The sequence below is a fragment of the Lepidochelys kempii genome, chromosome 24, assembly GCF_965140265.1.
Source record: "Lepidochelys kempii isolate rLepKem1 chromosome 24, rLepKem1.hap2, whole genome shotgun sequence".
In the NCBI taxonomy this organism is placed as follows: Eukaryota; Metazoa; Chordata; order Testudines; family Cheloniidae; genus Lepidochelys; species Lepidochelys kempii.
Window position 1 is genome coordinate 4,683,978 of NC_133279.1, and position 16,884 is coordinate 4,700,861.

General features: G+C 51.4%; 1 protein-coding gene across 1 annotated transcript; it reads right to left on the reverse strand.

Moving 5' to 3' along the window:
- Window positions 1-459: 459 nt before the first annotated feature.
- Window positions 460-16,080, reverse strand: UBQLN4 (ubiquilin 4). Its single transcript, XM_073322482.1, has 11 exons — window positions 15,849-16,080; window positions 12,966-13,117; window positions 9,319-9,536; window positions 8,639-8,901; window positions 7,046-7,204; window positions 6,332-6,557; window positions 5,509-5,648; window positions 4,655-4,738; window positions 4,143-4,258; window positions 3,284-3,461; window positions 460-1,506 (listed from the first exon to the last, which is right to left on the reverse strand). The coding sequence occupies exons 1-11, from the start codon at window positions 16,005-16,007 to the stop codon at window positions 1,354-1,356; spliced, it is 1,848 nt and encodes a 615-aa protein (XP_073178583.1). The 5' UTR covers window positions 16,008-16,080; the 3' UTR covers window positions 460-1,353.
- Window positions 16,081-16,884: the final 804 nt, after the last annotated feature.

Genomic DNA, 16,884 nt, shown 5'->3' on the forward strand with positions numbered 1-16,884 from the left:
CTAAGTACAGGGGAGGTTTCTAACAAGTCACCCCGGCATCTGACATTAGTCAAGTTGCTGGCATGGGTTTCCTGGTGCATCTCGGCCAGCATCAAAAAGCTCCTCACCACAACTAGAGCAAGGTTGCCCCAAAAGGCAGGCAGACGGTCATGCAAAACCCACCACCATCTCAGGGACAAAATCTGATCGCCTGCAGGTCGCTCAAGGACCACAGGGTCCCAAAGGGTAACTGCGGCCATCCAGAAAGGTATGTGGAGCAAGGGGAGACAAATGGTTGTGTGCATTTCTTTTTGTTTTTCAATAAGAGTGGTATGCAAATGTAGATGCAAATAAGGTAGCTGTATTGGCTCCTGGAAAGCTACCCCGCTGGTCCTCAGGAGGGTGGAGTCATCGTGAGGTTTGAGCACCCCTGAACTAGAGAGCAGACATACAAACACAGAAGAACGAGGCCTTCCAACATTTTCCAGTGGAGGGAAAGATCTTTGTTAATTTTTTTCTTTCAGTTTTGCTTTTACACTTTCAAAAACCAGACAGCAGAGACACAAGAGCCACCCCGCCTCCACCCCCGCCCCCGCCCCCCCCCACAAGGCTACAGTGCGAGAGAACTGTAATGCTTGGGCAGAAAACTGCTTCTCGAAAGCTCCCCTTGGCAGGGTACACTACTTCCAAAACTTGGGTTGAAAACAATAAAATAAAATAAGACGATGGATCTGGTTCTCAATCACATCAAGGCACGTTTACACCACTCTGGCAGCGGGGCGGAGAGCTTCAAAGCAAATGTAATTTACACTCAGTGTTAAGTCCCCCTTTACACACTTCCATAGTGGAGTAAATGAAAATCCTACCCAGTGCGTCTGATGGGAATATTTGAAGACAAATGACATCAGAAATATCCAAGTCATTTCAGTTCCTCTTTTGATTCATTCCTGATAAGATGCTGGGGAGAAAAACTCAGCCTAGGTTTAAATATTTGCCTGGAAGGAGGAATAATGTACAGTTAAAATCAAGCTACTCAAACACAATCATTCAGATAAGTAACTAGAAGTATCACCTCTACCATCTAGAGAGAGAAGAGTGTCTGAGATACAGAGGGCATATTTAGGAAAAATACACATCTGAAGTCTCTGTGGCCACTTGCTGAGAATCGGGGTCCACACACAAGCCAGTTAAAGAGCATTTCAACATGAAATCTTAACTTAGTAGGAATGTCGGGGTGAAGCTGTATCATTTTTGTTTGTTTTAAATACATGGACAGCTGTCAGAGGATATGAAAATGATGGTGGGTCTTCCTGAAAGGCCCCTGTGTGTGGGTGTTGGTGGGTGTTTGATGACTGTGGGACAGCATGACTGAGTTTAAGAAGGCTGGGAGCCCAACAGTCTCTCAATAGCTGCGTTGATGTCCCCACCGGTGGCGATGAGCGCTTGGAGGTTAGCCTCGCGGTTAATGAAGCCCATAGCGTTCAGCTGCTCCAGCTGCTGTTGGAATCGCACTTCGGGGCTCTGCACCTGCCAGGGGAAGGGAACCAAAGATCTTAGATTGGGCCAGATGCCCAGCTGGTGTAAACGGGAGTAGCTCCATTGAAGTCAAGGTGCCAGCTCTCAAGAGTAGCTCAAATGAAGGCAATGGAGTTGTACTCATGCACAGCAGCTGAGGATCCTGTCCAGTTAAAATCTATTAAGAATTGAGAGAGGTTTGTACGACCCCCATCACTGCAGTGTACCAGTACCTTGGTAGATGTAGGCGTATATATGGTCAAACCCTTTCCTGTGGGTAGCAAACCCTTGGTCATTATCTGATGCTTTTCATTAGAGGATCTCAAAGCACTTTGGCAGAGGCGAGTTTGCCCCACCACCCCAATCCATCCTCAAGGCACAGACAGAGGAAATGACTCGCCCATGGTGCCTGTGTGGCAGAACTGGGAGGAGAACCCAGGTCTCCTGAATTCCAGGCTGGTGCCTGAGTCACCAGGCCGGTGCCTGAGTCACCAGGCCAAGTTCCTCCCCACGATCACGCTGTGTAATCGTCACATGCTAAAATGTCTTCGCTCCAGCTGAAATACAGCCATTCCTGGGCTGGCACGTTTCATAGGGCACGGTGTTGGATGGGGAATACCATGCCCAAGAAAACCTTGCTGTGGGCACTCGCAGTCTCCAGTTGGGATGTGACCAGCAACACCCCCGATTCATGTAAAAGGTGGCACAGTATGAGCCGTTTTCAGAAAGGTGGCACCATGCCTCCTAGCACGACACGGTGGTGTTGAGCAGTGTGGCCTACTGGATAAGGCATGGGAATGGGGCTCAGGTGACTTGGGTGCTTTTCCAGGATCTGCCACGCACTTGCTGGGTGACCCTGGACAAACTGCCCCTCTCCGTGCCTCAGGCTCCCCATCTATAAAATGGGGAAAGTGATCCTGACCTGCTTTGTGAAATGCTTTGAGATCTATGGCTGATAAGAGCTAGGGAACATAAGAATTGCCATACTGGGTCAGACCAAAGGCCAATCTAGCCCAATATCCTGTTTTCTGACAGTGGCCAATGCCAGGTGCCCCAGAGGGAGTGAACAGAACAGGTAATCATTAAGTGATCCATCCCCCATCACACTTTCCCAGCTTCTGGCAAACAGAGGTTTTGGTTAATAGCCATCCTGGTTAATAGCCATTAATGGACCTATCCTCCGTGAGCTTATCTAGTTCTTTTTTGAACCCTGCTATAGTCTTGGCCTTCACAACATCCTCTGGCAAGGAGTTCCATACGTCGACTGTTCATTGTGTGAAGAAATACTTCCTTTTATTTGTTTTAAACCTGCTGCCTATTCATTTCATTTGATTACCCCTAGTTCTTGTGTTACAAGAAGGAGCAAATAGCACTTCCTTATTTACTTTCTCCACACCAGGCATGATTGTATAGACCTCTGTCATATGCCCCGTTAGTCGTCTCTTTTCCAAGCTGGAAAGTCCCTGTCTGATTAATCACTCCTCATACGGACGCCGTTCCACACCCCTAATAATTTTTGTTACCCTTTTCTGAACCTTTTCCAATTCCAATACATCTTTTTTGAGATGTGGCGACCACATCTGCACGCAGTATTCAAGGGACTATTATTGGGTCAATGTTCACAGGGAGTATTGCAGTTTGGTTCCTAATCTCCTACAATATTTATCATGCAGCTTGCCGTTAATGGGCTGAACTAATGACCACCTGGCTTATGACAACAGCCTTGATGATCATATGGTACTGGGAGAATCCCCGCTGCATGGATACAACCAGGTTGCGCATTACGTACTTGAGAGTTTCCTCCGGCCAAGAGTTGGATCATCTGCTGCATGAGCTGCTGTTGCGGGTTACTGCCCCCTGCTGGAGAGGCACTGGCAGGCGTCGAAGTGGAGGATATGGGGTTCTCTGGGATTGTGCTTCCTCCTGCGGAGGGTGGGGGAATTCGAGGCATTCCAAAGGAACCGAGGCTGAGAAAGAAATCAGAATGCTCGCTGCAGGAGATGCTACAAGGTTGCCCCTGCCTGTCTCTCTGGGATTGCATGGTACAAGCGTTCTAGTAATGGGGTGTGGAGCCTTTTCTAAGTCGCCAGTTCGAATCCAGCCAAGGGCAGGAGCAACTGGCTGCCATTATCATGGGACAGCTGTTCCATGGCCTCTGTGAAACGACCCGGTTGGTCCCAGTCCTGGTCCTATTGAGCAGGTACCTACATCACTAGACCACAAAGAACTGGGATTATCAGGTTCCCTTGCTGGCAATCTGGGCGGAGGACAAGAACTAAAGGGGTTGTGAAGACTGAACTCCCCCCTCACCCACACAGGGAATCCTCACCCTAGGGCAGGACTAAGGGGCGCTGGCAGGATTATTTACCCCAATGTACCTATCCGTCTCCAGGGCTGTGCATCTCAAACCTTTCCCCAGTGCTAAATTCGGGCGATATTAAGTACTCTGTACTGCAGATCAGAAGGGGGCTCTTGTAATTCCTGGAAGAGAGCAGCAGGGGGAGTGTGAGCAGGCAGAAGGAAAAGCTAATTCGCTAGAGGCTGCACACAGCTGTGCTGGAAAGTAGCTGGGGATTTGCCAGGGCTCTCCCAAGGCAGACCTGCACTACAAGTTTTGCAGGTCTGATTCTGATCTAAGGACTCCTTACCTTGGCACTAGTCCCGGGGCCTCCGTTTGCAGCGTCTGGAGTCCCTGCTGGATCTGGAGGAGTGCCTGCATGGCTCGGGGGTTCGTCAGGATTGAGAGGGAGTCTGGGTTCTGCATCTGGGAAACAAGGAAGGTAAAATTCAACTGTTACCAAAGATCCAGAGTTTCCTTCAGTCAAAGATCTGCATTAGAGGCAGGAGGGCCCTGGCTAGACAAAGCCCTTTAAACATGAGCCCTAGGGATCATCATCCAATGGGACACAGCGGCATCTAGTAGCTACAGCAAGAGAGTGGATTCCTGGATCTATTTCTCCTTCAGCTCTCTATGCCTTAGTTGCATCACCTACCAAGGCAAAGTCTCTGTTCTTTCAGCATCACAGCCCAGCCCGAATAGGACTGTGCACTTCCTGCGAGCCTTTGAATGAAGGACCAAAGGCTTTCCCTGCTGCGAAAGCCATGGGACAGTTCTGGACCGAAGGATGGCCAGCGCAGAGCAAGGGACGAGACTCCTTACCTGCTGCAGAAAGACAGGGAGCTGAAGCCGTAGCTGCTCCTGAAGCTGCGGGTTTCCGGCAAAGAGCGGGACATTTACCATCATCTGCCAGGAGACAGCACACACAGCATGAGTCGATGGGGTTATTAAACGGTCTTCCTGGCCTAGTTCCACAGAACACGTTAACTAGGTCCTTAACAACCCTTGCCACCAGTGGCTTTGGTATGTTCCACTTCCAACAGGAATTGACAGACAGCCTGATCCTGCCTTTAGAGATGAATGGGAGCAGCAGCCAGCAGAAAGGGTGGGAGTGCTTTTCAGTGAAGACCCCGCGCGGTTCCTTTAGAGAGGACTGCACAGCTCCGGGGTGCTGAGATGCACAGCCTTCCCCACCCCCACCCAGATCCAAATCCAAATGCAGGCCAGCATGGCAGCCACCAGAAGCTGTCACCCAGAAGAGCTGGAGGCTCTCAAGCCAGGTGCGTCTGACTCCCAGTAGCCACTAGCACCGGCTGACCCCACCTTTGCTGGCAGTCTGAGCAGAGGGGCTGAGTACTGAATGGGCCATGGGAATCTGAATTCCCCCTCTCATCCCACCCAGGTCAGGAAGACAGCGCAGTCAGGCTGGTGCCGGCCCTCCCTCTGTCCGGGTTGTACACACTGTGGGGCTATGCAGAAGACTTCGCTCGTCTGGGATCTCAGTCCCGTGGTTGGGCTCATACTACTAAGAAGCACAACAGAGCTCTGAGCCTGGTCTATCAGAATTCTGCTTCCTTAAAATGAGCAGCGCCTCATGCTATGGTGACAGAAAGCCCGCGTCCGTGCTAGGACCCAAGGCTTGTATCTGACAGAGGAAGATGCTGCTATATTTTTACCTGTGCTGCGAAGTCTGGGTTCTGGGAGAGAGTCTGCATCATACTGCGCATGTAAGGGGCAGAGATCATGTTCTGCATCAGCTGGGGGTTCTCCGAAATCTGCTGCAGGAGGCCCTGCATCTCTGGGCTGTTAAACATCCCTGCAGCAATACGGGAGAGAGCAAAACTTACAAGCCTGACCGCAGCTACACAGGAGCTAAAATCAAACACGAAGCACAGAGAAGATGGAGGCCGTGTCTGAATTTAGTGTTGGTAGAAGGTGGAACACACAGCAACACTGAGCAATCTTGATGTTCATTTCTCACCAGCTGGTCTTCGTAAGAGAAAGGGTCAGAGGGTAAGTCAACACATGCTCCTGACGATTTGAGATTTTCCAGTGGGACATGGGGATGTGGATGCTGGAGAGGAAATCCAGCAGAGTAGCCGTTAACCCTTTTCAGGCCGGGTAAGTAAATAAACCAGGGATGGACTAGACCAATACATGGAAATACCCTCATCTTAAACAGCAGCAGCCCAGGGAGACTACAAATCCCAGAATTCAATGCTCCATCTTGAGCAGCCAGGCAGGGACTACTTTGTCTCCATGGCCTCCCCCTAGAGCTGCTCATCCTGTGCACATGGAGAACCCCAATGCACCTGAGCTCCCAATGCAGCCCTTGGTCAAGCACATGAGGAATAACCCATTCTAGTTTGCCACAGGGCCAGAATGGCCAATCTGATTAACTCAGCAGCTACAGAAACATATAAATGCTGGAAGTAATCTGATGCCATCTACATCTGACTGGTTTGTTCTGTCACCAGCACCTCGCTCCTAAGTACGTACCAGTCCCCAGGCTGGCAGCGCTGATCCCAAAGGGATTGGATACAGTGGGTGTGCTTTGGGTTGTTGTTGATCCGGTACTCCCTTCGCTGCTGGGTACCTGGGTTTGGGAGGCAGGTGGCGTGGGGCTCCAGGGGTTGGGTAAAGGCTCTCTATTTTCCGTCCGTAAAGGCTGGGAGCTCGAACTGTCGGAGTTCCCAGCCAAGGATGAGAAAGGATTGTTGCCAAACTAGAAAGAGAGAGATCACTGAATCAGACACTGTAAAGGAGAGGATCAGACTAAACCCACCAGCGCACAAGAATACCAGGCTCTTATATAGCACTTTTCACCAGCAGAGCCCAAAGCGTTTCACAACTTTTAATGCGTTCAGCCTCACTGGGCAGTGCTATTCTACTCGGTTTTCCCTGAGGCACAAAGAGGATAAGTGACTTGTCCAAGGTCATACAGGGAGTCTGTGGCAAGCAGGAAATTGAACCCAGGTTTCTCAAGTCTTAGGCTAGTGCCTTAACCACCCTGCCTCTTCTGCAGGTACCGGTGGAAAACACAGAGCACAGATCACATTCACCAGGGCTTGCGACACCCTCTGTGCAGTTTCCCTGTTGAGGAATCTGCCCCAGACCACACAGACAGTTGGACAAAATAGCTCGACCACCACCTGCAGACAGGGGGCATAAGACCCACCAATCTACCCCAACTGGAGCAGGAGTGCGCCATACCTGCTCCCTAGCTGCGCTAAACATGGGCTCCTGGATGTCGGTGTACATCCGGCGCAGGGCATTGTATCCCCCTGGGATGCTCTCTAGGTTACTCAAAGCTCGGTCCTGGTTCCGCATCATCTCCTGCATCATGGCGGGGTTGCGGGCCAATTCCATTGTCTGGGGGAAAGAGAAGAATTTGGGGGAGATCAGGCCTGTTTACACCACAAAAAAGAGTCCAGCGAATTGAACTACGGGTGACACAGCCCCCAGCAGTACCCCACTGTTTTACATCCAAGCACTGAAAAAAATAAGTCTTGATCTCCTGGAAGAAAAGCATAAATAAACCCATTTTACAGACAGAGAGCGGAAATCATTTGTCCAAGATAATGCACAGCAAGGGAAGAGGACCCAGGATCTTAGCTCCTCAAGTTCCCTGCTATCACTGCTAAGCTATGATGCCTTGCTTTTTTTACTATCTCAATTCAGCTGGTTAGGATCATGTAGTTTCTATGCAAGATCAAGTCACCTGCACGAACACCTGGCTAACATCCTTGGGATGGACTGCATTTGAAAATTGTCCAAGGATTGACGAGAAGATAATTCCCTCACATTTCAGTAAAAATAAAATCATCTTGTGGCTCCAGACCTCCAACAGGTGCTCCAGATCTCCCCAGAAAGGCAGAACCTATCTGAAAGTCCTGCTCCAACTCAAAGAACCAAAGCACAGATCATTCACAAGACGATTTAGTCCATCTAACACAGTGACAATTCACTGGGAGTTTGGGAGCTAAGAATTGGTTAGCATGGCCCAAGCAGGGGTAAGACTAGGAGTAACAGATTGAAACTGGGCATAGAAAACATCGGGCCGCATACCAAGAAACATTTGCCGACAATGAGATCTCTTCTTCTCCCAAGGAACATGATGGAAGTCTTGCCGCTTGCCGTATTTAAAACTAGAGTTCTCATTGCTTCGTGGTGCTCCCGTCTGACTCCATCTGTTGTCTCTTGTCTAATACTTAGATTGTCTTTTGGTCTGTGCTTGTGCAGACCTAGGATCAGAGGGTTCTGATACAGGACTGGGGCTTTTAGGCACTACGGTAATAAAATAATGAAATGAGCTGCCCTGAAGAACACACCGTAGAGAACAATCCTACACTGGCAGTGGGAGATGGACCATGAGATCTTTCTCTGCCATCTCTAATTCCTATGGAAAGCAACGCCTTTTGCTTCTGGTCCCTGCAATAGAACAGGGGCCAGTGTCCCTTCTATAGTGTACTTTGGGCAGCTCTGAAGATCCTTTTTGCCTCTATGCATGTGGTCTATTCAGCAGCACTGACACAGGTAGAAAGACTGGAAGCACATTGGTGTATGACTGTGGTTCACACAACATGCATGAGTTTACACACAGACTGCTGTGTGTCTGGGAGGACCCTGCAGCAGGTAGATAAAGAATCTGATCTCTGAATCAACTGGATCTGGACTCCACTCACTCCCTTTACAGAACAGACACCAATGCAGAGGGACCAAAGAGAAGCGAGAAGCTGGGGAGTCCGTGCTGATGATCTCAGAGGCACCTGAAACAGGCTCCCAGGTGTAAACTCTCTCACCCACCTGTCTCATGAGCTCGGGGTTGTTCAGCATGTGGCTTATCTCAGGGTTTCGTTCCATCAGCTGCTGCATCTGGGGATTGGCCATGATCATCTGTCTCATGAGGTCGGGGTTGGACATCATGTTCTGCACAAGGGGGTTCTCCATAATCTGAGAGAGCATCTCTGGGTTGGACATCAATTGCCGTTGCATCTGCTGCTGGAGCTCCATGAAATTGGCGGAACCCATCCCGAGGCTGCCGAGCCCAGTGACGCCACCAAAGCCAGCTAGAGAGGGAACAAGACATGGAGAGAGACGCATGCCAGTTAATGCAGTTATCTGCAACCGGAAAGAAAGGGGGTGGAGAGGGGGTTGGCTGAATTCTATCCACTGCAACCCAATGATACTTCATTGCTAATACCACCACCTTCCAGTTCTGTAACAGCCGGATCTGACAGAAAGCTTCTTATCCACAGACCTCCAGGTGCTTTACAAAGGAGGGCAGTACTATTAGCTCCATTTTACAGATGGGGACACTGAGGCACAGAGTGGAGAAGTGACTTGCCCAAGGTCAGCCAGCAAGTGGCAGACTCAGGAATAGGATCCAGAAGTCCTAACGCATGGCCCCATTCCTTTAACCCCTGGGCAACTCTCCCTTCACAGAATAGGCACTGGGATGCCAAGAAAGCAAAGTTGTCACCTACAGAGGATGGATGCAGCGTTGCTGGGTGCTCCATCTCCGGCACCTGCCGTGGTCCCTGCTCCGCTGCTCTGCCTGCTGCTGCTCCCAGTGTCAGAGAGGGCGCTGCTGGAGGTGGAAGGCTGAGGTGGCGCAGCGGGAGAGGAAGGGGTTGTAGTGGGGACGGTGGTGGCGGCAGGAGCGGCAGGGGCAGGGGCAGAAGCAGCTGCAGGATCTGGAACCCTACAAAAAAAAAAACAGGTCACAGCTGGGGCTCAGTAATCTAAATAGCACCACCTGCAGCTCATAAGAGGAACTTCGGAATAGCCATGTCAGATCAATGGGACATCTGCTCTGGATGCTTCCATCCAGCCCTGTGTGTGTTCTTTCAAACAACCCCCCCATCCCGCATCCCCAGCTGGTGACAAGGCGTCTGCAATGATCTACAACATCCCTAGCCAGTGTAATGGAGGCACTAGTCTTATTCTGAATGAAGTCTAACGCCTTCTTGAATCATGCTAAGCTATTGGCCTCAATAATACCCAGCAGCAGTTCATTCCAAGCAGGAAAAGCCTCCTACTGCCTCATCGGAAACCTCAGCACGTTAAACCATGCTTACTGCAAGGGGTAAATAATAATCATTTGCTTTTCTGTAATGCCTTTCATCTGCAGAGCCAACTTGAACTGTTAGCTTAGAACCATGATTTTTTTCCCCATGTTTCTCTTTTTAAACTCCCCTGGAGTGTTTACAACTCCAACATTATTGGGCTAGTGCATGAGAGGTTTCAACTGACAGTGGATTACAAACAAGCATAATTAACTCATCTTCATTCTCCAAGCTAGGCAAAAGCAAATATGTCACTGACGTTAATTTTAAAAATCATTTCAGATTCAATAACTGAAGTCTTTATCAAGGAAAGAATTTGTTTTTTAGCATATATATACTGAACTCTGGCAATGTCTCTAATATTAAATATTCTCTAGTTTGTTTCCCATTTTGGTTTAACAAGTCACAGACTTTAATGTTTAATATTACATTGTTTAGTTACCTGTGTTTTGATTGCTAAATATATACAGTCAACTTACACTGTCTGATTTTCTCTTAAACCTACTATGCTGGTTAAAATCAACTGAAGACAACTACAGCCCCCATCCTGCAAATGTGACAGCCACCATCTTGGCTGACACTCCGGGACTGAACCAGGGACCAGCAGAGCTAACAGCATGAGCTGCTAAAGCTCTGTAAAAATGGGGCTGTAACAAGTCATATCCTCTGTGGACTGGCACAAACGGGTACCTGAAACATACACTCACCAGTGAATTACACACACACTTATACACGTGTTTAACTTTAAGCACATGAGCGATCCTGCTGAAGTCAAGGCTACGGTTAAGATGCACAAGTGTTTGCAGGGCTACAGTTATAACTACAAGATTAGGGAGAAAGGCTTCACTACTGCTTGGGCTTTAACTTTGCGCATTTGACAGGGCTCAGTGTCTGGTTTCCCCTCTTTGTTTGGGTCCTTAGCAGCAGCAGGAGAAAGAAATATCTTTTAAAATAGGAAAATCTACAGAGGCACAAAAATCAACACGGGGATGCGGGGCCAAACTTGAAACTACTTTGAACTTTCTTCAATTGACTAGATTTCCAGCTGCTGCAAGCTTTGCGCTTTAACAAGGTATACTGGGAAGTGACTCAATCATGTGGATGCCAAATGATGCCACTTGAGCTGAGCAAACATGAATGCAGATTTTTAAGACAAAAATACTCTGGGAACATCTGAGAATGGGGGAGGGGAGTGATCAGACCAGGAAAAAGTAATCTGGACTCATCCCCCTTCTAGAGATCAGAGGCTTGAAGCTTGCAGAGATAGCCATTCTCTTTTAAAGAATGCCAAACTGGCCAGCTACTTAGAGATAAACTATCTGTAGAGTCCTTCTCCACACAGCCCTCCAAAAGCTCCCTGTGCTGCCATCTACCTCTGTTTATTAGGCATCTCATTTCCTGCCACTCAAACAAAAGCAGCTGAAACAGAGGGGGCTTAGCCAGCTGTTATAAGACACTGGATTCAGAGACCTAGCAGAACCAGACCTAGATCCATAACTCCCCAGGTAGCAAGCTCAAGGCTGCTGGGAGGGTAGGAACTGTCAGATGTGTGTTTTTAAACTGGTAAAGAGCACCTTTTAATCCCCAATCACTTTACAGAGTCATCTGACTGCTGCTGGAAATCAGCCCTCACTCAGAGGGAGGCAAGGCAGGGTAGGAAGCAAAGCGGATGGGAAATAGGAAGTTTAAAAAAAAAAAAAGGAAGAGGGGTAGTTGGATAGAGATCACTTGATCCTCTCTGCACAGGAAGAAGCTGTAATGTTTGCAATAAGCACTATAGCACCTTTACCAATGACCATCACACAGAATAAAATGAATGACACTGGCCAGATGTTTACTGTTCCCTCTGAAATAGTTTGTGAGCACTGCAAAGACAGCAGTAAACGGCATCAACCTACCACTCCTCACAGAAATGCAGAATTTAGCATATGGTCCTTCTGCAATGGCTGACAATACCCAATACCAATGCTTCTTTAAAAAAAACCCACTGATCTTTAATAAGCCAGTGAGCAAGGACTCCCAAGGGGGCAATGCAGCTTCACAAAGAGACGCAGCCCTGTTTGTTCACCAGCACACGGCTGCTCAGGCAGCAATGGGAACCCACAAAATTGTTGCAAAGAGCATTTAGAAAGCAAAACCACGTGTTCACATCGACAATGCAGCAACTGCTCTTGGAACCATTTGACATCTAGGACATTTACTTAAGTTTCATCTGGTAGCATCTGATATGTTGATTTTCATATGTGTTTCTTAGCTGCTCGAACTATGTACTGTGGTTAAAGCTTTGTACTCACTGCATTTCTTTCATCAACAGATCTCAAAGCACTTGAGACTGCACGAACTAAAGGTCAAGGAACAGGAGTCAGGACAGCTGGGGTCTGGTCCTTGGCATCAATGCTGACACTATGTCTGGCTTTACGAAAGTCACTTAACCTCTGTCAGTCTCTCCATCTGTAAAGCGGGGATGATACCTACTTGCCTGGGATGGCGCAAGCATTAACTAACACCTATAAATCGTAAATTCTCTTCAAATGTAAAGTTCTACATGATAATTATAGTGATGAAAGCTCAAACCCCAAGCAGCAGGAATAACCATTCTACAGATGGCTAAAATGAGGCAAAAATAGGTTAAATGACTTACACGCAGTGTCACAAAGGGGAACAGAACCCACGAGTCCTAATCCCAGTTCCCCTTCTCTAAACATAAGATCAAGCACCACCACAGAGCCAGAAATTGAACCCAGGAGCTCTGACTCCTGGTACCCTGCTTTAGCCACTGGACAAAACACTGCCTTTCTAACATACTTTCCTCACAAAGTAATGACAGGTTTCAGAGTAACAGCCGTGTTAGTCTGTATTCGCAAAAAGAAAAGGAGTACTTGTGGCACCTTAGAGACTAACCAATTTATTTGAGCATGAGCTTTCGTGAGCTACAGCTCACTTCGAAGTGAGCTGTAGCTCACGAAAGCTCATGCTCAAATAAATTGGTTAGTCTCTAAGGTGCCACAAGTACTTCTTCTCACAAAGTAAGTTTCTGACAGCAGCAGGAAGGAATGATTTCTTACTTCTGTGGAGTCTTAATGACCAAATGCACAGTCAGCCCGTCTTTGATCCCGTGTTGATTCAAAGTGTCTCCGTCCTTCAGGATCTTTCCAGCAAAGATCAGAACCAGCTGATCCTGTTTGGCTTTAAACCTCCTGGAAATCTCTTCTTTGAACTGGAAAACAGACAACAAGACGATATAAGAACAGCCACACTGGGTCATACCAATGGTCCATCTAGCCCGTATCGTGTCTTCTGACAGCCGCCGATCCCAGATACTTCAGAGAGAATGAACAGAACAGGGCAATTATCAAGTGATCCATCCCCTTCGTCCACTCCCAGCTTCTGGCAGTTAGTGTCTGAGGACACAGAGCATGGGGTTGCATCCCTGACCATCTTGACTAATAGCCATTGATGGACCTATCCTCCAGGAACGTATCTAATTCTTTTTGCAGGCAAAGGACTGAACGCAGAGATTTTAAAATGTCTAAGCGTCTGCAGCAGAACATCACACTCACTACACAGCCACTACCAACAGCTGACATATCTATAGAGTCTCTGCTTGAGCTATTTAACGGAACAAGAATCCTGTATCCATCTGGGAAGTGCAACTCAAGTTTGGGGAAGAGGCAGGGAGGGAGCCATAGCGCAATTACCTCAATGAGAAACGAGGGCTGACAAAGCTAGACCAGTTGTCCCTTTTTGATCTCACCCAAAGACATTGTTTATCCTCTGAATGTCTACAACTTTTTTGTCTCTCTGCTCATTTGAATTTCATAAAGGGAAACCCAGCTCTTGAGTGATTTTAAAACAGGTCTAGAAACTAGGGAACAATTCTGCAGTAGCCAGGGGAAACAGACTAAATGGTCTTTCCTAGGTCTAACTTCTATCATCATATTCCTTTTCAGCATGCCATATCGTAGAACACTAGCTGACAACTACTCTTTGGGATGGAGTGGGATTATCCCTTGCAATGAGAACTGCATGGCTAATGCCCAGCCAGCGGGCATTCCCCAGCTTTGCTTTTTGGTAGCCACAGATCATGGGGGAAGACTTTGCAAAGGAAAGCGTTGTTCTCAAAATTCAAAAAGCCAGCTGCACTGCACTGGTGCCCAGCCCCTGAGCTCAACTCCTGCAAACATACAGCTCTGAAGCCTGAGGCCACCCAAGGCACACAGCTAAAAACACGTCCCTCATACCCTCCTCTGAATTCCACATTCACTAAATGCCTTGTTTGTACTGAGGGGCCGCTAGGAATTGAATGCGGGGAAGTGGAGGTCTAATTCTAACACCGAGGACTCTGCTACAGTCAGCACATCCACTACACCGTATGCTCAGCTGCCATATCCTACACCAGCATCCAACCAAGGGTTGCCACGGCCCCTGCTACCACAAGCAGCACCAAGGATACTTTGCCCTGGTGGCCATGACCACATGTTTCTGCAATACCGGATGTTCCTTTTAAATCCCTTCACAACCTGCTCTTCCGTGCCCTAAAACCCTGTCCGCCCCCAATCCCAGAGGGAGCCCAGCCACTCTCCTCCCAACCTCACTGCCCAGCCCAGGGTTCCCCCCACTGCCCAAGTTGCGATTCCACGCTGGGCCCTGGGTCCCACTCAGTGGGCCTTGCCGGCTCTCAGATTACAAGCACCCACAACCCATGTCTCAGTCCATCCCCTTCTCTCCCATCCACCTACCCAAACCTCTCCAGATCCAGCCCCCCCAACCTCCCCTCCACACCACACCCAGCCCCCCCAACCTCCCCTCCACTCCAGATCCAGCCCCCCAACCTCCCCTCCACACCACACCCAGCCCCCCAACCTCCCCACTCCAGATCCAGCCCCCCAACCTCCCCTCCACACCATACCCAGCCCCCCAACCTCCCCACTCCAGATCCAGCCCCCCCAACCTCCCCTCCACACCATACCCAGCCCCCCAACCTCCCCACTCCAGATCCAGCCCCCCCAACCTCCCCTCCACACCATACCCAGCCCCCCAACCTCCCCACTCCAGATCCAGCCCCCCCAACCTCCCCTCCACACCATACCCAGCCCCCCAACCTCCCCACTCCAGATCCAGCCCCCCCAACCTCCCCTCCACACCATACCCAGCCCCCCAACCTCCCCACTCCAGATCCAGCCCCCCCAACCTCCCCTCCACACCATACCCAGCCCCCCAACCTCCCCACTCCAGATCCAGCCCCCCAACCTCCCCACTCCAGATCCAGCCCCCCAACCTCCCCACTCCAGATCCAGCCCCCCAACCTCCCCACTCCAGATCCAGCCCCCCCAACCTCCCCTCCACACCATACCCAGCCCCCCAACCTCCCCACTCCAGATCCAGCCCCCCAACCTCCCCACTCCAGATCCAGCCCCCCAACCTCCCCACTCCAGATCCAGCCCCCCAACCTCCCCACTCCAGATCCAGCCCCCCCAGCCTCCCCTCCACACCATACCCAGCCCCCCAACCTCCCCTCCCCACCATACCCAGCCCCCCAACCTCCCCACTCCAGATCCAGCCCCCACAACCTCCCCTCCCCACCATTCCCAGCCCCCCAACCTCCCCACTCCAGATCCAGCCCCCACAACCTCCCCTCCCCACCATACCCAGCCCCCCAACCTCCCCACTCCAGATCCAGGCCCCTTAACCCCCAACCTCCCCCCCACTCCAGATCCCCCCCCCCCCAATCAGCCCTTTCACTTTCCTCCAAATGCTCCCCAGGTTCACACGCCCTGGGCCCTTCACCCCGCCCCCCGCCCGCGGCCTCACGCCCAGCCCGGCTCCTTCGCCCGCCCGCCCGCAGCCCCCCCCCAGGGCCCGGCCCAGCCCCACTTCCCGCCCGCAGCCCCCGGCCCGGCTCGGCCCGGCCCCCTCCCGCAGCCCCCGGCCCCACCCCCCGGCCTCACCTCCCGCACGGAGGCGCCGTCCCCGATGACGATCTCCTCCTTGTCCTTGGGGGTCTTCACCGTGACCCGGATGAGGAGCCCCCCGGGCCCGGGGCCGCCCAGCTCCGCCTCGCCCTCCCCGCCGGGGCCCGGGCCGCCGCCGCCGCTCAGCTCCGCCATCTTCGCCGCCCGCCCCGCCAGCCAGCCAGCCAGCCTGGGGGCAGCCGGCGTGGGGAGAGCGGCGCCCGGCCGCTGCGGGGGAGAGAGCCCGGCTCGCAGCGCCCCCAGCCGGCCCGGCGGGGAACTGCAGCCCGGGGAGCGGGCGCGGGCGAGGGGGGAGACCGGCCTCCACCGGCGGGAGGGGATCCCGGGGGTGGGGGCAACAGGGGAGCGGGAGCCCCACGCGGGAGGCGGACCGGGGAGAGAACTTGCAGGGCTGGGCGAGCCGCGGGAGGTTCGGACCGGAGTGGCAGCTGCGGGGCTGAGCCTCCCGGTGCAGGGCGGGGGCGGGGGGTAACCGGGGCGGGGGTGGGGCAGGCTCGTGGCATTCTCTCCTTTGGGTTCCGATTCTGACAGCCGGCAGAACAGATGGGGTGATCCCCTTTCACAGGAGAAGCTCGGAAAGTCGGGATCAGAGGGTTGCCTGGCAGCTAGGGACAGGGGGCTGCTGCTGGAACAATTTGTAGAGCTGGCGGGGGGCTGAGAGCCACTGATCCAAACTGCAAACCCTGTATGTGATGGAAACCGCTGCAAGCCGGGGGTGGGGCATCACCTCCAGCAGCCAGCCCCCCTAGTTCCAGCACCTAGGGCTAGGGACGGAATGTCGGGATCAGAGGGTTCCGTGGCAGCTGGGGACGGAGTGTCGGGATCAGAGGGTTCCGTGGTAGCTAGGGACGGAGTGTCGGGATCAGAGGGTTCCGTGGTAGCTGGGGACGGAATGTCGGGATCAGAGGGTTCCGTGGTAGCTGGGGACGGAATGTCGGGATCAGAGGGTTCCGTGGTAGCTGGGGACGGAATGTCGGGATCAGAGGGTTCCGTGGCAGCTGGGGACGGAGTG

Coding starts and splice junctions, on each gene's coding strand:
- UBQLN4 (XM_073322482.1), bottom strand. CDS start 16,007: ATGGCGGAGCTGAGCGGCGGCGGCGGCCCGGGCCCCGGCGGGGAGGGC. Junction 6,558..7,045: donor TTAGCGCAGCTAGGGAGCAG/GTATGGCGCACT, acceptor CTCTCTTTCTAG/TTTGGCAACAATCCTTTCTC. Junction 1,507..3,283: donor TGGCCGGAGGAAACTCTCAA/GTACGTAATGCG, acceptor TTCCCCTGGCAG/GTGCAGAGCCCCGAAGTGCG.